At 42.2% G+C, this 27,909-nt stretch overlaps 1 protein-coding gene across 9 annotated transcripts in view; it reads left to right on the top strand.

Annotated features, from left to right (window-relative positions):
- The window catches only part of ARHGEF28 (Rho guanine nucleotide exchange factor 28), a 207,629-nt gene that overhangs the window by 165,151 nt on the left and 14,569 nt on the right, over positions 1-27,909 (top strand). For 8 of the 9 annotated variants that reach the window (XM_043514682.1, XM_038403099.2, XM_038403098.2 and 5 more), the window contains 9 exons: positions 2,746-2,924; positions 3,968-4,056; positions 6,192-6,374; positions 8,522-8,650; positions 9,448-9,536; positions 13,640-13,678; positions 13,766-13,813; positions 17,033-17,521; positions 19,195-19,465. In XM_043514682.1, coding sequence (XP_043370617.1) covers positions 2,746-2,924; positions 3,968-4,056; positions 6,192-6,374; positions 8,522-8,650; positions 9,448-9,536; positions 13,640-13,678; positions 13,766-13,813; positions 17,033-17,521; positions 19,195-19,465 — 1,516 coding nt within the window. The remainder of the gene's footprint in view (positions 1-2,745; positions 2,925-3,967; positions 4,057-6,191; positions 6,375-8,521; positions 8,651-9,447; positions 9,537-13,639; positions 13,679-13,765; positions 13,814-17,032; positions 17,522-19,194; positions 19,466-27,909) is intronic. The other variant, XM_038403100.2, reaches the window with a different exon arrangement.

Raw genomic sequence — 27,909 nt, 5'->3', positions numbered from 1 at the left:
CCTCAATGTTCTACGTTAACAGGCAAGGAGGAGCGCGCTTGTTGGCTCTCTGCCAAAAGGCTCTCCATCTCTGGGACTTTTCATCAACCACGGCATCCATCTGAAAGCTGGTCACCTCCCCAGCATCAGGAACGCCCTAGCAGATCACCTCGGCAGGGACTTCTCCTCTCACCACGAGTGGTCACTCCACCCAGAGGTGGCCTGCATGATCTCCAGAGGTGGGGAACTCCCCAAGTAGATCTGTTTGCCACCTGGCAAAACATAAAGTGCCATCAGTTTTGCTCCCGGCAGGGCCTGAGCAAGGGCTCCCTCTACAATGCTTTCTTCCTGTCGTGGGCTGAGGGTCTGATGTACGTGTTCCCTCCGATCCCTCTAGTCAGCCAGGTCCTAGTGAAGATCAATAGGGACAGGGCACGGGTTATCATAATCACCCCTCCGTGGCCTAGCCAGCAGTGGTTCGGCATGCTCATGAATATGGCAGTGGCCCCTCCCAGGCCCCTTCCCTACTGCCCAGACCTGCTGTCACAGGATCACAGTTGTCTACTACAACCCAACCTGGAGTCTCTACACCTCTCAGCATGGATGCTCCATGGTTAAACCTGGAGGAGCGTACCTGCTCAGAGGGGGTCCAGCAGGTTCTTCTCTGAAGAAAGAAGTCATCCACAAGACTAACTTACCTGATCAAGTGGATGAGGTTTTCCCGCTGTGCATCGGACCACGGCATTTCTCCCTCGCGTTCTTCAGTGCAATCCATCTTGAACAACTTACTGCAATTCAGGACCCAGGGTCTGGTGCACTCTTCCATTAGAGTGCACCTTGTGGCCATCTCCACGTTCCACCAGCCGATCGAAGGTGAGATGGTCTCTTCTCACAACATAACTGTCAGCTTCCTGAGTGGCCTTGAGAAGCTTTGCCTGCAGGTATGGGCCCCTGTCCTGCAGTGGGACCTTAACCTGGTTCTCTCCAGGCTCACTGGCCCACCTTTCGAGCTGCTGGGCTCCTGATCCCTTTCCTACTTGTCCTGGAAGGTCATTTTCCTGGTGGTGGTGACGTTGGTGAGACTAGTCTCAAAGATTAAAGCCTTGACTTCAGAACTGCCTTACGCAGTGTTTTATAAGGACAAGGTTCAGCCGCAGCCCTACCCAGCCTTCCTACCAAAGCGTTTTCTTCCACATCACCTTCGGTAGAAAGGCTGGGTGGGGCCCATTCGACTAGAGCACAGGCGTCTTCAGTGGCCTTCCTGGCGCACATCCTATCCAGGGACAGGACATCTGTAGAGCTGCAACTTGGTCCTTGGTCCACACGTTCACGACTCATTACGCCATCACTCAGCAGGCCAGAGATGATGCTGGGTTCGGCAGAGTTGTATTACAATCTGTGCAGCTGTGAACTCCTGCCCGCCTCCATGGGAACTGCTGGGAGTCGCCTAATATGGAATGGACATGAGCAAGCACTCGAAGAAGAAAAGACAGTTACCTTTTCCATAACTGGTGTTCTTCGAGATGTGTCGCTCATGTCCATTCCACAGCCTGCCCTCCTTCCCCACTGTCGGAGTTTCTGGCAAGAAGGAACTGAGGGTGGGGGGAGTCAGCGGCGCCCCTTATACTGCGCCATCTACAGAGGGTGCCAGAGCCGCACTGCTATGGATACTGCTGAGGGAAAATCTTCCGGCACCGGTGCATGTGGCGAGCACACACACCTAATATGGAGTGGACATGAGCAACACATCTCAAAGAACACCAGTTACGGAAAAGGTAACTGTCTTTTTTAAGGAGAGGGAGTTGAGCAGAAAAGAGAAGGGAGAAATTGTTTTTAAGTTGTCTCACCTGATTCTGAAGGTCTATAATAGAGCAGGTTCTTTTAGTTCTTTTATAAAAATAAATTTAAAATCTGTAAAGCAAAACCGAAGATTTATTTTAATTGCAAATAAAGTAATAAGTACATTATATGTCAAATATATAAAATGTCTGCGAGTAAACTTTTCAAAAGCACCTACTTGAATTTGGAGCCTAAATCTCATAGAAAGTCAATGGGACTTAGGCTTCTAAATTGCTTGGATGGTTTTGAAAATTGAGGAACACTACACAAACCTATGCAATTAGACATCAGGGAAAAAGACAGAAACATTATTACTAACCCAGGTAGTCTATATGACACGATAGAGTCACATTTGTAACATATAAACACCAGTTTTAGCCAATAATATATCACAAGGACAGTGTAAAATAAATCGTAATTTGACTTTTGAAAGGAATACTTGATGGAATATTTGTTTGCCTGATCATTCAAAACTTGAGCCCACCAGCTGATCTTTGGCAAAATCCACTTAGGGCTTGTCTAAATTACCCGCAGGATCGATGGGCAGCAATCGATCCAGCGGGGGTTGATTTATCGCGTCTAGTGTAGAAGTGATAAATTGACCGCCGAGCGCTCTCCTGTCGACTCCGGTACTCCACCAGAGCGAGAGTTGCAGGCGGAGTCAATGGGGGAGCGTCAGCTGTCGACTCATCACAGTGAAGACACCGCGGTGAGTAAATCTAAGTACGTCGATTATTCACGTAGCTGAAGTTGTGTAACTTAGATCGATCCCTTCCCTCCCCCCCAGTGTAGACCAGGCCTTAGAGAGTGACCATAAAAGTCAAGACTAAGATTAATTTGACAAAGTAACGATTGTGCTTTTAAAAATGCTTATCTTTTGTAATAGGATAATTTTTCTTCTGCATATGTCATGATTATTTTCTATAGGACCAGAAGCCTTCAGTTATATCACTTCAGAAGCTGATAGTAAGAGAGGTAGCCAATGAAGAAAGAGGGATGTTTCTTATTAGTGCTTCATCTGCAGGGCCTGAGATGTATGAGATTCATACAAATTCTAAAGAAGAACGCAATAACTGGATGAGGCAGATTCAAGATGCAGTGGAAAGGTACAGGAAGGTGTCTGTATTTCTTTTTACCATGCAAAGTAGCAGCATGTCTTATGGCAGGAATTGTATATCACTAGAGCTGTGCCAAGCCTGTCAGTTCAGGCTTGCATGGAGCTCAGCAAGCCATTTTGCTTGTTGGTTTTGTTTCACGTGGATTTTCACCCCATGGCCAAATTCAGCAATGGCATAAGTGGGCTCAGGTTCATTTGACATCAGTATCTGGCTCCCACTACTCTATGTCAAGGTTTAGTGCATTGCCAAATACTCACTAGAGTCACCCATATGTTTCAGTGGTGAAATGGAGTTTTTTTTCTTTGAGTTTGCGGCTCACATAAACCCCCAAACCTCAGAGTGAAACTTGGCCAAACAGCTGAGTTTCTCAGAGCTTCCATCCTTTCCCTATGAGATCTCATGTGCAAGCCAGCTCAGGTTCCCTTCCCCTAGTGTTTGGTATTCATGATATTCTGGGGTGCTGTAGACCTCCAGACTTCTCATGTCCTTGGGAAATCTCCCTCATATCTTCCTAGGATGGCCAGCTGGCTTGCTGCCTCAGGCTTAGTTGACAAGGTAAATCAGCTCCTCATAATCCCCCAAAATATCTTCATAGTACCACAGCTATGAGGGGGCCAACCATTCATTCTTAAAGACATTGGATGGAAGGGTCAAGGCATACTATTAGCCCACAGAACGGGGACATGTAAGAAGTAGGTGTGGTCTCAATCTTTGCCCAATTTGCAAATCTCAGTGAACTCAGGTTGGACTGAGTATTTGCTAGGTTTGAAGATTTGTTATGACATTTTTGCACAGCTGTAGCTCTCTTTTTTTTTTTTTTTTTTTTTTTTGGCAGTCCTAATATGGTGAAGAGGAACAGCGAGCTTAGTTTCAAACTACTTAATTATAAATGAAGTTACAGAAGGTCTGCTTCTCTGTTAGAGCAGAAGTTGCTAACATTGCATTTTATTTTTTACGGCAGAAAAATGTCTCTGTGTGTGTGATACACAGATTTTACTTTATCTGCCTTTGTTTGCATTTCACCATTAAAGTTGCCCAGAGGAAGAAGGGAAAATTAGCGAATCTGATGAAGATAGACGAATAGCCGAGGCCAAAGCAGCCAAGATTCAAAAATGTCAAGGTACAGTGTCTCTCACACCATACTTAAAATTCCACTGCCAGAGAGTTAGGGGTGTAAAAAATAATCTGGATTACTGACTAATAAAGAGATGTACAACAGGTGCTCGGACATCATAGTGATGACTTCAGGGTGGTTGGATTGATAGATTAGCTTCAGAAGTGGTAACGCAAGGGAGTGCTTTGATGTGTGTGACTTGAGCCTAAGACATTTTTTTTGATATTTCATTGCATCCACCTGTTTTATATTTTTACCCCACTGCAATCAATACAAGAAAAAGTATTGAAAAAGCCAAAGAAATTGACGTTTTCAAATAGGCATTGAACAGGTATAGTTATTTATTTACCAAAATAGCCTGAACCTTCAGTAGTTAACATGGATTTGTATCTCTTTATAACTACTCATCTGTCACTACTTTGTTGTATATTATCTGAACATGCAGCACTTAAGCCTAGGCTTAGCACTTCTGACACAGTGAGACACAAATTGCACATCTTCGCTGCTTGATTGACTCCAGGGGAGAGTATGTGGTAGAGTTGCTAGCATTTGAGTATTACATTCCAGGGGTGTAATCCAGACCTGTGAGGGGTTGTTACTGCCTGCCGTGCAACCATGGGTGCCTCACAATGTTTTGCTGCTGTCACTCCAAACCTGGGCTGCTCACAAACAGCATGCAAGTCACACCCTGTGTGCCTGTGTGTAGCTGCAGCCTGCCAGCCACATTCTGGCTTCCAGCAGCCTTGGTAACCACTTTCAGGGTCACCTCAACACATTTCCAGTCCCAAACTTTCCCCGAATGTATGTGTTCTGCACTGTGAAGCCCTCTCCTGGACAGTTCCAATATTACAGGCCTGTTGCCTCTGGAAGGGGTCAGTGAACAACAGTTTGCTACTTTAACTGCAGTAACCAAACAATTCAGTTTAAACACTACACACGATTAGTTTTGATTAAAGCAAGTTTAACTACAAAGAGAGATATTTTAAGTGAATATAAAAGTCAGAAATGGTTACAAGAGAAATAAAGATAGAATGTTTTCTAGTAACTAAAACTTAACAAACTAGACTTGATTCAAGGTAAAATTCTTACCTCAGGTTCCCAGCAATATTGTTGATCAGATTTTATTGTCAGGATCTCTCACAAAGTCCAAAGGCTGGTTCCTTTCTCTTCTTGGGAGGAAGAGAGAGTGAGAGAGTCTGGAGTGGTTTTGCCCCTCACTGTTACAGTCCAGCCAGCCTTTGAAATGCATTTTCCTGAGGGTTAACCCTAGATAAAGTTCCTTCCCAGTGTGAGGATTGAGACAGGAGAGCTAGTGGTGAAAGAGGTTCCATGTTGTTGTTTGTAAAAATGCAGATTGATCTATTCCTGCCCCACCTTCTTCGCTGCCAAGGAATGGCCACTTAATGGGTGATTATCAATCAGATTTGATGACATGTGGCTAGAGGAGCCAGATTGTCTTTTGTCTTTGAAAAACAGGTTTCCCCCCTCTCGCCCTGGTTTGTCTGGTGGACACATTTCATTCATAATTTCAGCTTATGTTCATAAATTTACATATCATGTTGCTACACACATTTCATCATGATATTATTGACCTGCAAATTATTGAAACCTCACAAGACATATTTTGTACAAAGATTACAATCGCATGCATGATATGAATACTGGGGTGCATTTGGTCATAATGGGGAGGACAACTTTAGATCTCCACTTGGACTTTTGTGGTGGAGGCTAATTAGATATACACTTAATCCTCACTTCCTCTAGCTGCCTTAGCCAGGCCTGCTTCCTGGAATTGCCCACTTTGGGGGCTGCATCAGATGGCTGAGGGGCTCACAGTATAGTCAAGATTGCATCATCAGAACTCCTCAAGGTCAGACTTTCTGCCACTGTGGGGACTTTGTCAGAATCTGGGTCAACTTTCATCACTGCAGATTATGGACGGAATGAATCTTGTCCCTTTCAGTTTACAAAAGGTATCATGCAAACTGAGTCATTCCTTGGCTTTGTTTGTAAGTATGTAGTAGCTTTGAATTAGCAATGATAATGTGGCAGATGGATAAGAGGAGGAGTGGGAAGCGTAGTTTACCTTCAGAACAGAATGGTGTTATTGCTAACATAATATGTCCAAATTTGGTTAATAGAATCTCTGAGTAACCAGGACCAGCAGATCTGCAGTTATTTGGAAAATAAGCTGCATATCTATGCAGAGCTTGGAGATATGAGTGGATTTGAGGATGTCCATGTGGAACCACATCTCCTTATCAAACCTGACTCTGGAGAAATGCCACAGGCTTCCTCATTGTTGGCAGCAGCACTCAGGGAAGGTGAGATTATCTAGAAAGAAATGAAGCAGCGACTGTTTAGATCACAGACGCCGGCTTCCAACTTTCTCCGGGGTGCGCTTAACCGCCCCCACTCAGGCCCAGGCCCCGCTCCCACTCCACCACTTCCCCCAAGCTCCCATCCTGCCTCTTCCCACCCTCACTACACTCCTGCCTAGCCTCTTCTGGCCCAGTTCCTCCCCCTCCCTCCGAGCGCCTCCTGCATGCCACGGAACAGCTGATCTGTGGAAGGTGGGAGGTGCTGGGAGGAAGAGGGACGAGTTGATCAGTGGGGCCACCAGCGGGCAGGAAGTATGTCATGGGAGGAAGGGCATAATTTTTTTTCTGTGGGTGCTCCAGCTCCTATGCTTTAGACAGGCCCCGAGGGTGGTATTTGAAGTAAATAATCCATTGATATCCACTGAGTTTGCAGACAAATTGCTTTATGGTATGGTTTAGCAAGGTCTCAAAAGCTCAGCAGGGTTGAGCTACGTGAATACATAGTAGAAACATCTGCTGTGGTGCTGTGGGTTGCATGTTTTATGGAGTCATCGAAATGTAGAGCTGGAAAAGGGACCATGTAATACTAGACCATTCCTGACAGGTCTAACCTATTCATAAAAACATCCCGTGTTGGGGATTCTACGACCTCCCTTGGAACTTGACTACCCTTATAGTTAGAAAGTTTTTACTAATATCTAACCTCCCTTGTTGCAGATTAAGCTCATTACTACTTGTAAAAAGAAAAGAAAATGCGTACTTGTGGCACCTTAGAAACTAACAAAGTACTCTTTTTCTTTTTGCGGCTACAGACTAACACGGCTGCTACTCTGAAACCTGTCATTACTACTTGTGCTATCTTCAGTGGACATGGAGAAAAATCGATCAATGTCCCCTTTATAAAATCTCTTGACATATTTGAAAACTGTTATTAGGTCCCCCATCAGTCTTTTTTTTTTTTTTTTTCAAGACTAAAAATGCCCAATTTTTAACCTTTCCTCATAAGTCAGATTTTCTAACTCTTTTACATTTTTGTTGCTTTCTTCTGGGCTTTCTCCAGTTTGTCCACATCTTTCTTAAAACATGGTACCCAAAGCTGGACACAGTACCCAGCTGAGGCCTCAGCAGTGCAAAGAAGATATGGACCTCCTGTATCTTACATTCAACACTCCAGTCAATACACCACAGAATGATATTAACCTTTTTCACAACTTCATCATGTTGGTTCATATTCAATTTGTTCTCCACAAATTTTATAAGTAAACGGTCCACTCTGTTATCCAACTCATCAGTGAAAATGTTGAATAGTACCAGACCCAGAACAGACCTGCAGGACCCCACTAGATACATTCTCCCAGTTTGACAGTGAACAGTTGATCACTACTCTTTGAGTATGGTTTTTCAACCAGTTGTGCACCTGCCTCATAGTCATTTCATTTAGATCACATTTTCATAGTTTGCTTATGAAAGTTTCATGTGGGGCTGTGTCAAAAACCTTACCGAACTCAAGATGTAGCACGTCTACTGCTTCCCCCATCCGACCCTGTCAAAGAAGGAAACTGTGACTGATAATGGGTGAAATCTGTAGGAAAATTTTTTTCCAGGTTTTGGAGGTGTTCATGAATGAAAGAATATTTTCTTCTGTTATTTCAAACAAGTCCATATTTGAATTAAATGTACTGTCTGAGTATAATGTTATCATTCTGTTGCTGAGAAATACATAGATTTACAGTGAAAAACCCCAAGTTCTCAAAGTAAGTTCATCAGTTGCCAAGAAAGTTATTACTTAGATGCTGGAAAGATGTATCTCCATTTTCATAGTGGAGCCTGACCTCTCTGAGGGTGCATCTGATGAGATAATTATCTCTTGGTTATAGGGTTAAAAACAATAATGTATATGGGAACCCTGTGTAAGTCACTTACAACTAAATATAATAGAGTATGCATACATCCTCCTTTTTCTGCCCATTTTTAATTTTGATTTTCCTTCCCGTCTCTGTTGCTCTTAACTGTGTCTTAGACATCCTGGTTTTGAGTTCAATGTTACAGCAATTGCCAAGGGGATCACTTTCCAGTACAAAAATACTGTAATTATTTATGCAGAATACAGCTATTTCAGTGGTTTTTGTAACACACATTTTCCTCTCCAGCTGAAAGCCTCCATGTTGCTGTAACATCATCACAAGCAAATGACACAAACAGCTCATCAGAGGAGAGTACTGGAGAAGCAAGCTTGACAAACACACTTAGTGCTGATGAAATATTTGAATCTCCTACTCGTAAGTAAAACCTGACACTTTTACTTGCCCAGATAACAGTACTAATTATCTCGGGATGTTTCCCAGCCTTCTGCAATCCATAACAGTCTAGGATCAATAAAGAACAATATAGTAGTAATAAAAAAAATACAACAAATCAGATCCTCCCCTGGTACATTGGTTTAGCTTCATTGAAGTCAGTGGATAATTTACACCAGATGAGGATCCACCTTGATGTGTACTGCCCTCCAGTCCACATTAATATTTCATAAATGTATAAAATATACACTATCTTGTCTTTTCTGTTGAACTCCATAGCAAGCATATATTGCCTTTTAAATAATTTCTGCTGACTTTCATGAGAGGCCCTATATATCAATTGATGTGCAGAGCTTGACATTCCAATCATTAGAGCCATTATACAATGTAGATTTCTTAACCAGTTGAAAATTCTGGTACTAAACCCTGTAAAACTGCTAATACAGTATAGTTCCAGCTATATTTATTTCATAACGTGTTTGTTGGGTGTGGTTTTGTTTTGTTTTTCTGTTTTTTTGCAAGTTGGGCATTTCTTATTTTTTGAGATAGAAAAGGAAGAAATGCCACTTTTTCTCTCACAGTTGTATTTTCTCATCAGCATCTATATATGGGTTGGGGACAATTTATGTATATCTGTAATTTCAGCATACTGTAAGTTTAACACACACTGTGCTGTTTGTTTCTCTATTCAGAAAAGCAATGTATTGTGTAATGCTTAGCATTTTTCTTATTTTTCTCCACCCCACACATTTTGTTGGCGTTTTCATCACTAATTACAGAAATGAAAGGAGATGAAGGCTCTTGTGACTTCAGTCCCAGGATTTGTCATGCCGTGAATGAAGAGGCAGGCTCTCTGATGGGGGATAAGGTATTGTAAATGATCTATCTTCCTGTGTGTTTGTATAGCACCCACCCCAATGGGTACTGCAATCTAGACTGGAGGTTCCTGCAGTGCAGATAAATAAATAATAATAATGTGATATTTAAGGACTGTATCTGTGCCCACAGCACTGGATGGGTGCATTTTATTAAGCCCAAATAAAGAAATGAAGTGAAATGAAGGTCACTGTAGCTAACTGTGACAGCCTTACAAGCCTGAGGGCTTGGAGCAGCAGCTGCAGGGCCACTCTATGCCACTTGTGCAATGTTAAGGTTCCTGGATCCATCCTGACCCGCTACTTAACACCAACCTATGTTGGGCAGATAATGGCACTCCCTCCACTCCCCTCTCTGACACATGGTAGTGAAAGCCCCTGCATGGCATAGATCTCTGATGGCACAAATAGGACTTGTGCTGGCTGTCCTTACCACGATGACTTTCACCTCACTACCAACTCCCATATAAAACAGGCTTGGTGTTCTTACAAGAAGTCACTTTTTTGAATTTTAAGTGGACACAAAACAGAACAATTTAAAATAAGAGAAACTACCAATATTTCAAAATCTCTTAACTCTTTAAACAACTCATGCAATTTATTCCACACTCTTGGACTCAAAAATCTCTCCCTAATGGAGCATACATATGAAACATTTCAGGCAGCAGCAAGAAGCTTTTTCAGAAAGTTAGAACAGAAATTAAAATTGGGCAAAAACTAAGGCCTTCCTATAGAGAGAAGGGGCAAACTGGGAGCTTTACAGAGAAGCAGAAAAAGGGGGAAAGAGGGAGAGAGAGAGAAAGATGGGGGGGGATCTTTTAAAATGGAAAGCAAAATTGTAAAAATGCTTATAAATGACAGGGAAAAGACACAAAGGAAAAAAGAGATCAGAGGGGTAAAAGTGAGAGAGAATGGACAAAAACTAGGTGAGATGTACCAATCCCACCTGGGGCTTGAGGAGACACATTCAGACCCATTGCAGACTTCGGGCTTCCAAGGCAAAACAGCTGGGAACTAGTTTCTTGCTTTGCAATAAGAAAATAAATTTGTTATTCTCTAATAAATTTGTTAGTCTCTAAGGTGCCACAAGTACTCCTTTTCTTTTTTCAAGAATTATAACATTCAAAAACCAGTTGGAGAACACTTCAATCTCTGGTCACTCGATTACAGGCCTAAGAGTGGCTATCCTTCAACAAAAAAGCTTCAAAAACAGACTCCAAGGAGAGACTGCTGAATTGGAATTAATTTGCAAACTGGATACAATTAACTTAGGCTTGAATAGAGACTGGGAATGGATGAGTCATTACACAAAGTAAAACTATTTCCCCATGTTATTTCTCCCCCCCACCCCACCCCCCACTGTTCCTCAGATATTCTTGTTAATTGCTGGAAATAGCCTACCTTGCTTGTCGCCATGAAAGGTTTTCCTCCTTTCCCCTCCCCCCCCACTGCTGGTGATGGCTTATCTTAAGTGATCACTCTCCTTACAGTGTGTATGATAAACCCATTGTTTCATGTTCTCTGTGTGTGTATATCAATCTCCCCTCTGTTTTTTCCACCAAATGCATCCGATGAAGTGAGCTGTAGCTCACGAAAGCTTATGCTCTAATAAATTAGTTAGTCTCTAAGGTGCCACAAGTACTCTTTTTCTTTTTGCGAATACAGACTAACACGGCTGCTACTCTGAAACCTGTTTTGCAATAAATCAGCCACCAGGAGGTGGCAGAGCAAGCACACACAAGAGAAGAGACAAGGGATTTCAAGGGCAGGCGATGTTCTCAAACCTTTCTTAGAGCAGTGGTTTTCAAGCTTTTTTTCTGGTGACCCAGTTGAAGAAAATTGTTATGCCCAGAGTCCAACAGAGCTGGGGGGGTTGGGGTTTACGAGGGGGTTGGGGTGTATGAGGGGCTCAGGGTTGGGGCAGTGGGTTGGGGTGTGGGAGGGGGTCAGGGCTCTGAGATGGGATGCAGGCTCTGGGGTGGGTCCGGGGATGAGGGGTTGGGGTGCAGGAGGGGGATCTGGGTTGGGGCCGGGGTTGGGGCACAGGCTTACCTCGGGTGGCTGCCAGTCAGCGGCGCAAAGGCAAGCTTCCTGCCTGTCCTGACACCATGGACTATACTGCGCCCCGGAAGCAGCCAGCAGCAGGTCCAGCTCTTAGACGGAGGCACGTAAGTGGCTCCATGCAGCTCTTACCTGCAGGCACCGCCTCCCCATCTCCCATTGGCTGGGAACTGGTCAATGGAAGTGCGGAGCCAGTGCTTGGGGCAGGGGCAGCACACGGAGCCCTGTGGCCCCCTTGCCAAGGAGCCAGACCTGCTGCTGGCCACTTCCAGGGCACAGCAAGGTGTCCGAACAGGTAGGGACTAGCCTGCTTTAGCGGGGCAGCACCACCAATGGGACTTTTAACAGCCTAGTTGGTGGTGCTGATCAGAGCTGCCGCGACCCAGTGCTTTCCATTCTGTGACCCAGTACTGGGTCGCGATCCACGATTTGAAAACCACTGTCTTAGAGGATGGTCATGGGCACTGATTGTTCAATACTATGTTCTGATTGTCCCATTCGGCACTTTTTAGTGATGTCAGCTGCCAGCCGGGCACAGCTGTGATCTCAGTTCCATCTCATGCCCATTATATGGAATTTAAAAGGTTTAATAAGACTAAATAAGGAAGAATGGTTGGTCATCTTTTCCCCCATAGACACTCCTCTTTCTTCATTTAACATAAGACCTGTAGGATTTTACAGCAATCCCCCTCTGCCCTGCCTTCTGTGCCAACCTTCTCTCCTGTCCTTCTCTTTCCCTTCCCTCCTCCTTGTCTCCCTTTCACTGCCTCATGGTCCCCCTCTTTCCCACTGCAATTTTAACCAAAGCAGCCCAGCTTCTTCTTCAGTGCTACTCAGCTCTGCAACCGAGCCACAAGAGCAGGCAGCAGCTTTTCCATTTTTTATTGCTCCTGCTGCATTGGGACTTCAGCAGGGAATCTGCTGCAGAGCTGAGCAGCACTAAAGGAGCAGCTTTTCAGCTAAAGTGTTTACAGTGGGGAGGGAAGACAGAAAAGATGGAGAGGGAAAGGGAAGGGAAAAATGTATCCAGTTTAATGTTTCCACTTCCTTCTTGACCTTGGCTGCATTCTCAGCAGCAGCTTGTGGCCTTTCCGTCGTCACTTTTGGTTATCAAAACTAAATTAGGCCCCTAATTTACTCTTTATAATAGAAAGTAAGATCAGCAGTGAGTTTTGGTCCACAAAGTGCTGTTGAAGATGCTGCTGTTGTCATGGAGAAGTGAGAGAGAATCCAGATATTCTAGGCAACCAAAAACAGCGTAACAGTAATCACATAGCAAGTGTATTCAAAGTAGTCTAGAAAGGATTGTGTCTGGCTTTTTATCTATTTGATTTTCCTCATCCTTCTCATAGGAGCTATTTTTTGGTGATAGAAGGATTGTGGGTAACTTCTCCACCCCCGCCCAAACTCTTACTCCCAAATTTTAAAAAGGTTCTTAGAAAAAAATGAAATGTAGAATTAATGACCCGGCTCCAATAGCAACAAGCTTTGACAGGATGCATATTAGTAGGCTGAATGCACTCACCCTTCTGCTTCATGCCTCATAACACATCTAAGGCATTCACCATAGTTTGTTAATATAAACCCTGTTGTGGTTTCTTGCTGTGTTAGTACATAGCTTGTGGTTCTTCAGAAATCTGTTACAACTGACTTTAACACAAGTCACTGTACTGTACATACTGTAATCAGGATACTATATTGCAAAATTGTCAAGGAAACAAAGTGTTAATGGAAATATCATTTCTCTGCAGGAGTTGTCCACGTGGGGATTAAAATTGTGGATGAAATACTTTTGTTTTTACAGTTGTCCTTGGGATCGCTAGTGATTTCCAAGTAATTTCTGGTGTTGGTGAATTATTAGTCTTCATAGATTACTGTTTCTGTCTTTTGTCACATGACACATAAAAAGGTTTGACTTAGTATTGCATGAGTTAGCAATATTGGTATTTGGGCTAGGAAAAAACATTATCTAGAATATCCTATTTCAAAGTTTATAACAGATATTCACAGCTATATGTATTTACATTTATTGTAGGTAGAATGCATGAATTTCTCAGATTCTACACCGACTGAGGTGAGTATAAAGTCCAAATATGAATGTATTATTTAGTTAAATTTTATAGTTTTTCCAAGTTTTGAAAATCCTTCTCTTATTTTCCAGATTGTACAAGCAATCCAGAATTTAACCCGCCTCTTGTACAGCATACAGGTGATTACTCTGTTAACTTCGTACAGTAATACATCTATTAATGTTTCCCTTTAGAAAAAGTTTCTTTATCTTCCCCTACTTTCAGACACTGTCACCATGTCACATTCTATTGACTTTTTACTGTTGCGTAATTTAAATAATAAAGTAATATAACACGTGTTGGTTTATATTATGCTACAATGATATTCTCCTTCCAAGAACTCAGATGAATACTTCTTTGGAAAACTTTTTCCAGGAGAGGCGTGTACAATCCAAAGGGTTGTGGAGAAAATAAGACTGAGGATCTAAACTAATCAGTCAAATTGCACCTTATCTCCTTTCTGAAGATACCATTCAGAATCTTGGAAAAATTGGATATTTAAATTAAAACACTCCCCAGATTATGTAAATTGCACAGATAGCTCTTGCATAATAGATTCCTGACTTCTAACAACAAAGCCAAGACTTTGAACAGTTTTTGTCTAATGCGTAGAGTAACCTGCTGGGAGTTGGACTTCTAGGTTCTGTTGCCAGCTGTATGATCTTGGCTATATTATTTAACCTCATAACTGTAAACAGGGTACAATTACCCAAACTGGTCAAAAAGTGGAATTTCCATCCCACGGAAAAATCCCATATTTTAACATTAGTTTTCATCTCACATCAAGACAAAACGTTGAAATATCAAAGATTTTCCTGGAAGGAAAAGTTCTGAAAAATTTTGATTCAGAAACTTTGAAACACAAAATGTTGACATTTACAATCAGAATGACACATTTTTGACATTTTGAAATGAAATATTTTTTGCTGAAGAAAAATTGAAAAAAAATATTAAAAATGACATTTCCCATGAAAAATTTTAATTTTGATAAAACCACATTTTCCCATAGGAAATTTTTCAGTGCGAAGTTTTGGACCGGCGCTAATAATTGGTTGGCTACATTCAATGGTGTTGTGAGGCCTAATTAATTACTGTTTGTAAAGTATCTGAGGTTACATATAATTTACAAGCACGACAGTGGCATAGCTGTCTACTCCACAAGCGTCTGCAAGGCGGTAGACACGTCCTTTTGTAAGGCAGTGGAAAGCTTTTTCTGTTGATGAGGTTAATCCATATTTCCAAGATGCAGTAACTAGGTTGGTGGAAGCATTCTTCCATCGACCTAGCTGTATCTACACTGGGGGCTTCGTCAACCTGTCCATGGCAATCAGGGCTCGAAATTTATCACAGTCTTGAGTCTACATGCATCCGATGAAGTGGGTATTCACCCATGAAAGCTTATGCTCCAATATGTCTGTTAGTCTACAAGGTGCCACAGGACTCTGCCGCTTTTATAGTTTGGTGGATCTAATTTTTAAGTGTAGACCAGGCCTGATACTTTTGAATGAGCAGCCCTATATACATGCATAGTTCTGTTGTCATTTATTATAAGATTTAGGGCATTTTTGGGCAGGCAGAGCCACTGATCTTTTCCCATTTGCCAGAGTATCTATCTATTTTATCTAATGGCTAAAGAATTTCCTTCCCTAAAAATTTCAAAATACAATAGTTTGGCGAAATATGAAATTGTTAATTAATTATTTTATCATTTCTACAACTTCACTATTGTAGACCCAGACCGGGCCTGGCAGTGGGTGAATGTTCCTGGGTGAGGGCACTGTGATCTTGCCACCCCTTAAATTTCTGCACAGGGGCCAGCCATAATCTCTCCCTAATGTTAAGAACTATGATAGTTTACTTCTGTTGTAGTAGCAACCATATGTAGCAGAGAGGAGCAAGGAGAGAGAACCATGGTCCTCCCCATCTTCCAAACTAGGCAATGCAGCTGAGCCAATACAGTAAGCAAGAGCCAGGGAAATTGAGAAGTGCACACTGCACCCAGCTAAAGACTGTCACTGCACCAGGGTGCACTTCCCTGGCAACCTTAGAGGAATTATAATGGAGTCACTTGGAAGCCTCAGGTGATTCCTGCTGGAATGGATTCCCTCAGCAGCTCCAGCCCCAGTGCAGGGTGTTGCTTAATTGCTTAAGTACAATTAGTGAATTCTTAGTGAAAGAAGTAGTTACTCTATAACAAAATAAACAGGGCTTTTTTCATCTATGTATTTATGTGGACCTCATCCACAGTCATTTAATGTAGTTATCCTCACAACACCCCTGTGAGATAGGGAAGTGCTGTATATCCCCATTTTACAATGAGAGAACTGAGGCACAGAAAGGCTAAGGGCACACAAGAAGTCTGTGGCAGAGCAGGGACTTGAACCCAGATCTCCCAAGTTCTAGGCTAGTGCCCTCACCACTGAACCATCCTTTTTCTCTGTGAGCTCTTTTGAGACAAGGATTGTGTGGCCTACTGGATAGAGCACTCTACTAGGACTCAGGAGACCTGGGGTCTATTCCTCACTTTGCCTGCTGGGCAACCTTGGGCAAGTCTGTGACTCTGTGACTCAGATTCCCTATCTGTAAAATGGGGATGAAAATACTGACCTCCTTTTGTAAGGCTCTTTGAAATCTACTGATGAAAAGCTGCATTTCAGGTTTATCTGCATACGCTCTTTCTCTTTATTGTTATTATTACAATATAGCATCTAGAACAATGAGGCCCTGATCCTAATTTGGGTTTCTGGGCATGGCTGTAATATAAAAATGAGATGATAATATTCATCACTAACTAGAAACTCCCTGAAAAAGAGTGAAATGATTCAGTTCTTTACAAAATGTCTCTCAGAACATGCATGAATACAGAATTCTGTTCCTATAATAGGCAACAGGTTTAAAACAAACAAAAGGAAGCATTTCTTCACAGAACGCACAGTCAGCCTGTGGAACTCTTTGCCAGAGGATGTTGTGAAGGCCAAGACTATAACAGGGTTCAAAGAAGAACTAGATAAATTCATGGAAGATAGGTCCATCAATGGCTATTAGCCAGGATGAGTAGGGATGGTGTCCCTAGCCTCTGTTTGCCAGAAGCTGGGGCTGGGTGACAGGGGATGGATCACTTGATGATTACCTGTTCATTCCCTCTGGGGCACTTGGCACTGGCCACTGTCGGAAGACAGGATACTGGGCTAGATGGACTTTTGGTCTGAGCCAGTATGGCTGTTCTTAGGTTCATGATGAATAGACTCCAAAGAAGCACTTGAGTGCTGATGCTTAAGGAAAATAGTAATATTTTTACATAATGTTTATTAAAAAAATTCAAAACCAGGTGGAAATTAATATTTGGTTTTGGTGACTAGGCGGCCTTAACCATCCAGGACAGCCATGTGGAGATCCATAAGATACTACTGCAAGAGCATGAAAGGACCAGTTGGGGTCACAGTTCTCGTGGAAACCTACTGCTAGATCAGGAAAAATACCGAAATTTGGAAAAACAAAGGGAAGAACTGGCAAATATACACAAACTTCAGCAACAGTTTCAACAGGAGCAGCAGCGTTGGTCCCGCGAGTGTGACCAGCAGCAACGGGAACAGGAGATAAGAGAGAATCAGCTGGAGGAGAGGGAGAGAGATTGCCTATGTCAGGAAGAGCTTCTTCATCGGAACCGGGGAGAACTGGAGCTTCAGCTGCAGGAGTTTCAGCAGAACCTGGAAAGGCTTAGGGAGGGCCAGAGGATGGTGGAAAAGGAAAGAGATAACGTGAAGATGCAACAAAAGATATTGTGGCACTGGAAACACAGCCGCCAGAGCAGTCTGCCTGTAGCATTTCCATCTTCAGGGAGCAATGAGGTACATGATTTCCCTTCAATAATTTTACCCTAAGCCAGTCTATATTATTATAGTGACCTACCCTTAAGATGCTGAAATTGGAGAAATTTTTTTCTGAGACAAGTTTGATACTTCACTTGGCAACGTATTGAGTTGGTGTGTATGGGACCTAGCTTCAGGAGCATCCAAGGGTTTCCCAAAGGCTGAGAGCACTGCAGAATGACACTCGGCCCATGGGTATAAACCTGAGGAAATAGAAAGAATCATCATGTCCACATTTTACTCAGCCACTTCTGCTTTCCCATTAAATAGTTGGGGAAATGTTTAGTTTTCTGGAGCAAGAAAACACCCCTGTTTCTCAAAGGAAGGCTATATCCATGTTTGGGGTGCAGACTGTCTAGAAAATTCTAAGGGACAGATCCTCAACAGTTGCTCCAGTCCCTTTGCAACAGTGCTGGATCAAGTGAGCAGCTGGGGCTTTCCTCAGTGGGGGAATCCCTGTTGGGTATAAAACCTGCTCTGTCATCCTCTCTCACAAGTGGCATCTCAGATGCAGGCAGGAGGGGTTGTGCTTCAGGCCAGCAAACCCTGATGGTTTAAAGGCCTGGTGGGGGCCATTGTCAGTTGACGACACAATTTGCAAAATCTCTGAGACTGCTCTGAGCTATGAAGGGAACCAAATTCCCGCCCCCAACAGTCCTGGGAGTTGGGGGCAAGAGAGTGAAAAGTTGTCAGAAAACCACATATGTCCCTGACCAGCCCCAGCTGAGGCTCGGTCCAGGCCAGCGCTCAAAGTGAGAGGTGAGTGAGGGCCTCCTTCCACTCACCTCCCTATTTGATCTAACCTTGGTGAAAGCAGTGTGAATGTGAGTAAATCTGTATAGTTACCAATCTGAGCACTGGTGCAGCTGAAGAGTATTTCAGTTTCCAATGCACTTTGGTTCACTGGTCAGGACTTACTAAAAGGGATGACAAAAAAGAGTCTGCCCATCAACTGTAATGGAGGGAGTGGGGGTGTCTATTTGAATGTTTTAATGGGTGGGAGAAATGCTAACAGACTGTGATGAAGAGAGAGGAACACCAGAGCGGTCTAGGGAGCCCCCAGTATCAAGTTCCTGCTTCCCATTCCTTTAAAAGCTATAAGCTCCTCATTGCCATGGCTGAAATTCAGTCTTTGTCCCTGAAGGCTGTCTCAGTGATGGCCTCATGTATTAACAAACCCCCTCTGCCTGTTGAAAGAATGACACTCTCAAAATCTGTTTGAAAAGAAGACACTGATGACTTTTTAAAAGCCTCTATGAATTTGCAACTGGAGTGGTTATCTTGCCATTTCTGCTCCTTCTTTCTAAGTGACATGGTCCACTGTTGAGCAGAGGGATAGAGTTTAACCCCTTCAAAGTGAACAGCAAAAGCTCAGCTCCTCCCTGGATCTGACCCTTTGTTGTTTCCCATTGGCAAACATTGATTTGTTTTCTTGTATTATGAATGGAGTTGAGACATTATTTAGCAGACTCTTGCTGATTATTCATATACAACACAACTGGCTTAATGTGTTCATCCGAGCACCTGATGAATAAAGTGGGTATTTGTTATGAATTTCACCCTTACTGGCAGCTAATATAAGAAGGGGACTGATGATGTTAGGCAAAGGTGAAGTGGTTAGCTACATGTTTTCCTTGTTTTCTCTTGTTCAGATAATGGGACATAATCAATCGGAGAGCTTAAGTGCTGAAAATTCATTCTTCATAAATGAAACTTTAGTACAGATGTCACTAAACAGTCTCAACAAATCAAATCCATCTCTAGTGTACCAGGATGGTGTATATGGGATAAACCTCAACAATTCAGATATAACCAGGACTAGTGAAAATCAACCAGCCATCACCAATGTACTCTGGAAATCTACTGCTCCCTGCCATCAGGTATCCTCCTCCTGCAAAAGCAACAAGGATGCTTGTAATAATGGTAATTAACACCTTAAATCTGTATCTAATAGACAAAACAGGCAATCCATCACCTCTCACAGGGATTATTCCTAAAAAATGAAGGCGATTCTGTAGTAAAAATGAACACTAATAATATTGCAGTGGTGAGTTGTTGTGTGTGTGCCAATGAACGCATGGCTGATGCTTGATCACGGTTTGATTGTGATGTGTGAGAAGAGTTGCTAATACAGTAGATTTTAATAAGACAACTCTATTACGCTGACTGACAGGAGAGGAGAAAAGGAAGTCAGAGGAATGGAACAAAAATAGATGAATAACTCAGTCTTTGCGAAAGCTATCTTGTGTTTTGCATTTGCATCCTGTGTGTCACCAAATCAAGGCCTTTTTTCAACATGCTAAGGTTTGCTTGCATTTCACATTACTGTGTAAAATATCAAGGCTGCAGACAAGTTGCTACTGCAAAAAACTTCCTGTTCAATACTTGAAATTTCTGAGTCAGAACAGCTTTTAATTTATAACTTCTAACTGATGATTAGTACTTAGAGTAATCCTTGAACATATCCTTTGCTTCAGGACCGCATTGAGGATCCACTAAGAATGGCATTGAAAGATTCACCTTAATCATGGAAAGAAAATCACATAACTTCTAGAGAGTAAAGGAATCTTGAAAAATAAGTAGTATGAGTTTGTGAAGAATAGCTCTTACTGTATGATCTTGAAAAGAAAAGGAGTACTTGTGGCACCTTAGAGACTAACAAATTTATTTGAGCATAAGCTTATACTCAAATAAATTTGTTAGTCTCTAAGGTGCCACAAGTACTCCTTTTCTTTTTGCGAATACAGACTAACACGGCTGCTACTCTGAAACCTGTCTGTATGATCTTGATTACTCCCATTCCTGCTCGCAAAATGCAAAATTACTGGATGCAGGAAAAGTTGTTGATAAAATGCTTGGATTCTGTTACTGCAGTTGATACTATTTCATGAAATCTCACACTCAATACAGGCAAGCTTTAGCAAGAAGCATTGTCCTATGGATTGAAAACTTGTTGAAGGATTTAAATAAAAGTTAATGATAAACTCCAAAGTATCAAGTTTTCAAGAAAGCAGCTAGCTGGGGTATCTTTAGGTTCTGTGTCAGCTTTGGTCTTATTTAGTATCTTCATTGATTCATTACAGTTCATAAGGCTCTCTGATGAACCTGGTAAAAAAGCCAAGAAATAAATAAGATCTAGTAGACATAGGGGACAAGCTGGCACTGGCAGGGAAATCGATTAAATGACCTAGTACAGTTTTTACCCTCATCACTAACTTCTGTGATTCCAAGTGAAACAAGGCAATTTAGCATTACTGGGTGAGGTCTGAACACATTGCCTCCTGCCAGCTCAAAGAGTAAAAATATCCTGAGAATTGGATCTGAGCCTGGTTCATGGCAGTGCAGAAAGATCACTCTTCCTACAACCAACTGTGTAGGGGTTATGTTCAAAACAGGGCAAAAAAACAGTGGAGAACGGAGCTGGGTGTGATCAAAAATTGAAAACATGCATACACACAGTGTTATTTTCATTAATCTTGAGCCAAATCTTAAAGTTGTTACTCAAACAAGAATTTCATTGACGAAGGTGTTGGCTCCTTAATTCCCTTTTTCATGCATGAAAAGAGAATCAGCTCAAGTTTTACTTAAGCAAACATCCTTAACACACTTACTTCCCACATAGCAATAACGATCAGTCACCCTATAATAATCAAAAATGGGCCAGTTTAGTCTGATCATTATAACTGTTTTAGACTGTGTAACAAAGCAAATCAACTTAATTATTAATACATAGGGCCCTAGTAAATTCACAGTCATGAAAAACATGTCACGGACCGGGAAATCTGGTCTTTTGTGTGCTTTTACCCTATACTGTACAGATTTCACAAGGGAGACCAGCATTTCTCAAACTGGGGGTCCTGACCTGACCCAAAAGGGAATTGCAGGGGGGTTGCAAGATTATTTTAGTGGGGTTACAGTATTGCCACTCTTACTTCTGTGCTGCCTTCAGAGCTGGGCGGTCAGAGAGCAGCGGCTGTTAGGCAGGTGCCCAGCTCTGAAGGCAGTGCCCTGCCAGCAGCAGCGCAGAAGTACGGGTGGCAATGCCACACCAGGCCATCCTTACTTCTGCGCTGCTGCTGGTGGTGGCTCTACCTTCAGAGCTGGGCTCCCGATGCCAGCAGCCACCATTCTCCAGCTGCCCGGCTCCAAAGGCAGCACCATCGCCAGCAGCAGCGCAAAAGTAAGGGTAGCAATACTGCAAACTCCTCCCCCCCCCAGCCCCATAACATTGTGATTTCCCCCTCAACTCCTTTTTGGGTCAAGACCCTACAATTACAACACTGATATTTCAGATTTAAATAGCTGAAATCATGAAATTTACTATTTTTAAAATCCTATGACCAAAATGGACGGTGAATTTGGTAGGGCCCTATTAATATAGGGTAACATTTTCAAAAATGCTTAAGTGAGTTAGGCCTGGTCAAGGTTGTTCCAGTTTAACTAAAACTGTGATTTTTATTCTAATGTAGTTAAACTAATGCAACTCTGTGTGTCAACACTTATGCAGGATTAAATGTATGGAAATTTGTTTATCTTGCACTGATAAATGTGCAGGTGCAAGCTGAACCAATGTAACCAGTATTAAACCTACAGAAGGGGATACGTGCCAAAAGTTGTGCTGGTTTGATTAAATTGATTTTACGTTATACTGGTGCAACTTCTGTGTGTAGACAAGTCCTTGGGCTCCTAAGTTACAAAGGCACTTTTTAAAATGTTACCCATAGTGTACTGCTAGAGCCGGTGGTGTGTTGAACCCCCCAAATAGATTATTTTATGATATTCCATTATAATGTTTGTAAAACAGATGAAAGGTATTTTGTATTACAGTCCTACACTACGTGAGTCTGAATGATTCAGGCCTCGCTTGGTCATTCATCATGTGCTGCTGTACACAGAGTATGGAATGAGAGGAACTTTAAACTTCTCTGCTGAAAGACAGATGGCATTCTAAAGCAAAATCAAATGGCTCAGCACATGGAAATGAAGTAAATCACCCAGCATAAAATAAGCTGAGTTGTGAGGACATTTCATATCAGGAAACTGATTTTTTTTTCCATACATTTTGTTAAACTTGCAGAGTTCAGGGAGATCTCTAATCATATGCACACATTTCCTGATACCTCTTCAGGATAAAGTCAGTTCTGCTCCATAGTGTTCCAAAATTCTGACTGAGAGGTATGGCAATATCCTGCAATATCTTGGACAGACCTCACTGAATTAAGTTAAATCTTACTGTGTTAAATTTATGTATCACTGTGGGCCAGGTATTCTATGTCATTCCATGGCATGAGGGGCCCCAGCTTTCCAAGAACTAAGAACAATGGGATATGATTAGGCAAATTCACTCAGATTGTAAAAACCTCCTGAGAGGCACCACCACCTGGAGAGACTTGCATATACTGGTTCAAACTGGCTTCTCCAGAGACCAGCAGACAAAGAATGGACTTTTGGATAAATAAACTGAGTTTAAACTGACTTGGGGCCTTGGTTCTGATCCAGCAAATGGGCAGGACGTTCGGTCCAAAGGGAGGGCCCAATCCTCTAGGGAAGAGTTGGAAGGACTGACACCAATCAGAGTCTTTGTGGAGTTTGGGGGGAAGGTGTGATCTCTGGTAAACTTATTAGATGTTTTAAAAATTGTTTTTAATATGCTTTTCCTGTCATGCTTTTACCTTAAGAATAAATGTGCTTGCTAACAACTGTGGGTAACTACCCTGTTTATAGCCTCTAAGAAGAAGACAAAGAAGGCCTGCTTAAACAGTCTGGCTTGCTTGGGAACTCAGAGTGTAGGTAGGAAACTGTGCAGCCTGGGAAAAACCTGGTCAGGATGGAGAGAGAGAGAGACACAGGCCTCTGCCCAGAAGAGGTGCTGGCTGGGGAGCCAGAAGCCTGAGAGTGGGTGCCCTTCCTTAACCATGGAGGAGCAATACAAGTGCCATTGCTCTTAACTATGATATCACCCAATCAGAAATGTAGGAAAACAAGAGTTAGTGAAAACTTTTTGAATTTTCAAAGTTTTGACAAAATTGTGAAAGGTGTTTTGAATTTTTCAACCATTTCTATTGAAAGGTATTGTGTGTATTTTTTCCTCAGAGAATTATAAGAATTCACAAGTTATAATTATGAGTGGAAATAGAATTAAAAAACAGTTGAATATTTTGTGCTTCTAGTTGACTAGAAATGGCAATGCACAAATAATTGTATTGCATGTACAGTTCCAATTTTAACAATTGACTGCATTTAGGCAATTGTTTTTACTGCATTATTAGGTGTTTTGTAATAAGTATGTAAGAATACTTGAAAAATAAGATATGAAATAATTTTCAGAAACAAGATATTTAATGCCTATAAATATTACCATTATCATTAATATTAATGATGCTATCTTCTATGGTGTATTACCTGCCACACAATTTAACTTTATAAATATACCCACATTAAAATAGCTACATTTCTTTACTGAATAATACTGAATTAATATTTTAAAAGGTAAGTTATAGGGTTTCTTCACATAGCTGACATGATTACAAATCATGTGTGTTTGTGAGAGAGCGCTTACCAAAGACCTAGGGCAAATTCCCTTAAGCTGTAACTGGCATTAGTTCCCATACAGTCATTTAGTAGAAGGAAGAAAATGATTGAAAGAAAAATGTCTTAATACTCTAGGGCAGGGGTGGCCAACCAGAGCCTGAGAAGGAGCCAGAATTTGCCAATGTACATTGCCGAAGAGCCACAGTAATACGTCAGCAGCCCCTCATCTACTCCCCAGCCCCCAGCGCCTCCCGTCTGCCAGCAGCCCCCAACAATCAGTGCCTACTCCCCCTCCCCCCCAGACCACCGCAAACATCTGTTTCAGGTGCACAGGAGGCTATGTGGGGGAGGAGTGAGGGCATGGCAGGCACAGGGGAAGGGGCAGGGGCCTTGGGGGAAGGGGTGGGGGGAGCAGGGCTTGGGGCAGAGCAGGGGAGTGAGCAGTGAGCACCCCCAAGCACATTGGAAAGTTAACATCTATAGCTCCACCCCAGAATCAGTGCCTAGGGTAAGGAGCCGCATATTAACCTCTGAAGAGCCGCATGTGGCTCCGGAGCCACAGATTGGCCATCCCTGCTCTAGGGTAATTGTTATCTTCTTTCATGCAGATAATTTAACTACTTCAGCTAATTGGAAAGAGGAAGAAAATATAGTTCTGTGTCAGGATAGCTTGAGAATTGAATAAATTACTTCCTGGCATTCAATTGATGTGTCAGGGTACATATCCACAATGATGCCTAAGGATTTAGCCATGCATAGTACTGAATCTTTATCTCTTAGATTTGATTAATGTGTACACTTTGATCCCCTTTTAAAGTCTTATATGAACGCTTCAATATAAGGTGCTGTAGTGCATTTTCTATTCAGATGTTCTCTGTACCAGTAATTGTACTGAAGTCTGTACAAAGGATAAATCTGAGTTTGATTTTTTTATTTTTTTTATTTATTTTTTATTTTTTATTTTTTCTCAGCATAAGATATGTCCATGTACTGTATGGTGTACTGAAAAGTATAACATAAATATTTCTTGAAAATGTACCAAAATATTGATATAATTCCAATCAAGCAAAAGATTAAAACATTCATAACACCATTTTACTTATACATGTTTTTCACTATTATTCATTCTGACACTTCTGAGAGCATAAAACACATTTTTGGGGGAAGGATGAAAACCTCACTTCTTGAGTTGTTTTCTTTAGTGATCAGAGACAATTTTGAATGGATGCATCAATTATTCATCTCCTCTCATTTAGCTTATATAGATGGGTGGCAGGTATAATAGGCAACAGGAGGCTCAGCTTCCCCTGGCGCAGCTGCTGCTGCCGGATGCTGGTTGTAGGTTTGGTGGAAGTTTTTGCTTATTATTATGCCCCATGAAGGTTCCGAGGTGGCCAAGGAGGCAGTATCTGCTATTCCGCTTTTTGGGTTCATCAGTAATCTCTCTGGACTTCAGGGAGATTATTGGTGAACACTGGGAAGCTGCATAACACGTACTGCCTCCCCAGCCATCCCAGAACCTGCATGGGGCAAATCAAAAGCTCAGGTTCTTCTTCCAGAAGAGAAAAGACAAGAGCTTTTCCTTCTGGGCAGCTTTGGTTCTGGGAAGGTGTGGCTTGGCTGTGGGGGGCTCCGTCAGGCCCGGGGCTCCTTTGGCCATGGGGTGGGGGGAGGTGCTCAGGGCTCCATTTGGCCCAAGGGTCCCCTAGCCAAGGTGGGGGACTCGGGGCTCCTCTGGGTGTGCCGGGGGAAAAGGCTTGTGGGTCCAGCTGCGGGGGAGAAAGGGGTCTCAGGACTCTGGCTGTGAGGGGGGGACAGCACAAGCAGAAGGGGTGGAGCCAGGAGCTAGCCTCCCTGAAGGGGATCTCCACCCACTGCCCATGCTTAAATATTCACCATGCTCTTTTCTCGGTGGCATCTTGATCATTTTCAAATTATTGCCCAATTTAGGCATCATTTCAAAGTACAGAAGCCTAGCCATGGTGGTGGGAACCCTTGACTTTATTGCAACAAACATGTTTTCAGGGATTGGGTAGTGTGCCATGAGCTGAGTGCCTCCTAGGTAAAACTCATTCCTGTGCAGAGGGCCAACTCAAGACCTGTGCACCACTTAAATCCCACTTGTGCTCCCCCAAGTAGTGCTAAAGTAGGCTTTAAGTCAATTTAAGGCTTTGTGCTGCCCCTCTGAATAGGGATACACTTTATCCTATGGTGTGCTGAGTGCCCTTAACTCCTCTTGTAGTCAAGCTAAGGGCATTCAGCCCCTTGCAGCATTATCCCTTTAGTGAGTTGACCCAGGTTGCCTCATAAATATTCAGGTGTTCTAGATAGAAAAGAGCAAAGTATGTTGGAGGGAGACTCAGGTGAACCATTAGAAGTCTAGCTGGTGAGTATATGTACCAGGCCAGGGAACTTAAATTCACAACTTTGCTAGACATTAAAAATCATGGACTCACTAGAGACACTGGTTTTATGAATTATTACACCAGTCTGTAACCCACTAACCCTCTTTTGTCCTAAGACTGCAGAGGTGGTGTTAATTGCCTATTTCATCTTGAATGGTCTCTTGCAACTTGTATTAACTCCTTATGCTTAACAATCTGTTCTACCTTGTATTTATCTGTGACACTCTGACTACCTTTCCCAGATGTGAAGAAGAGCTCTGTGTAGCTCCAAAGCTTTACCAACAGATGTTGATCCAATAAAATATATTACCTCACTTACCTTTTATCTCTTATGCTGGGACCAAGGTGCCTACAACACTGCAAACTCTATTATTAGACTTTCTATCCCCATCCAAGGAGGAGGTTTTCCTTTAGTTATTTTTCCAGTCTGTTTGCCCTTTTTTTAGTCTCTCTTATACTTTTAGATACTCTTAAATCCTTTTAAAAAGTTGCTCCGTGAGGCAAAGAAACTGATGATTGTTTTGTTGAGCCCACTCTTAGAGTGTGAAGCAGTTTCACTTGCTTTAACCTAATATTTAAGATACAATATTTAGTAATATGTTGATTTTAATAACCTTAACATTAGATACGACATAGTGAGATGTATTTACACATCATTTTCTGCAGTGTGCTTTCCATCCAGGAAATTAAAAAAGGACTGAATGGGCATGATTAGAATTTACACTAGTATAAATCAGGAGTAATGCTGTTGAAGTCACAGGACCCACACCATGTAAAACTAACATAAGTATGATGATCAGGTGACATTCACTTTATATTACATAGTGTTAAACACATTCTAAAAGTGCTCATATTGTCTCACTAGGGCTCCAAATTAGCAAAGCCCTGATTCTGAAAACCATCACTATTCAGGACAGCACTTGGGTACATATTTAACTTTGAGCTCATGTTTGAGTGCTTTATTGAATAAGGATTCATTCTTCAGTTGGGACTTTCAAGATGTTGAAAAAAAGAAAAGGAATACTTGTGGCACCTTAGAGACTAAGTACTGTCAAGTACTGTATCAGGGGGTAGCCCTGTTATTCTGTATCCACAAAAACAACAAGGAATCCCGTGGTACCTTAAAGACTAACAGATTTATTTGGGCTAAGCTTTCGTGGGTAAAAAACCACTTCTTCAGATTCAGTTCTTCAACACTGGTTCTCCACTTGTGAGGTAACTTCCTTCTCTTCGTATGTCATCATATAATGCTTGCATCTGTAATTTTCACTCCATGCATCTGAAGAAGTAGCTTTTTACCCATGAAAGTTTATGCCCAAATAAATCTGTTAGTCTTTAAGTGCCACCAGACTCCTTGTTGTTACAAAAATGTCATCACAATTCCTTTATTTGTCTTTTAACTGTTTATTTTTAAATACCAAATTTTGTATC

This window comes from Dermochelys coriacea, chromosome 5 (genome assembly GCF_009764565.3).
Source record: "Dermochelys coriacea isolate rDerCor1 chromosome 5, rDerCor1.pri.v4, whole genome shotgun sequence".
NCBI classification, from domain to species: Eukaryota; Metazoa; Chordata; order Testudines; family Dermochelyidae; genus Dermochelys; species Dermochelys coriacea.
The sequence above is the reverse complement of the archived record's forward strand: the minus strand, read 5'-3'. Positions and strand labels throughout refer to the sequence as shown.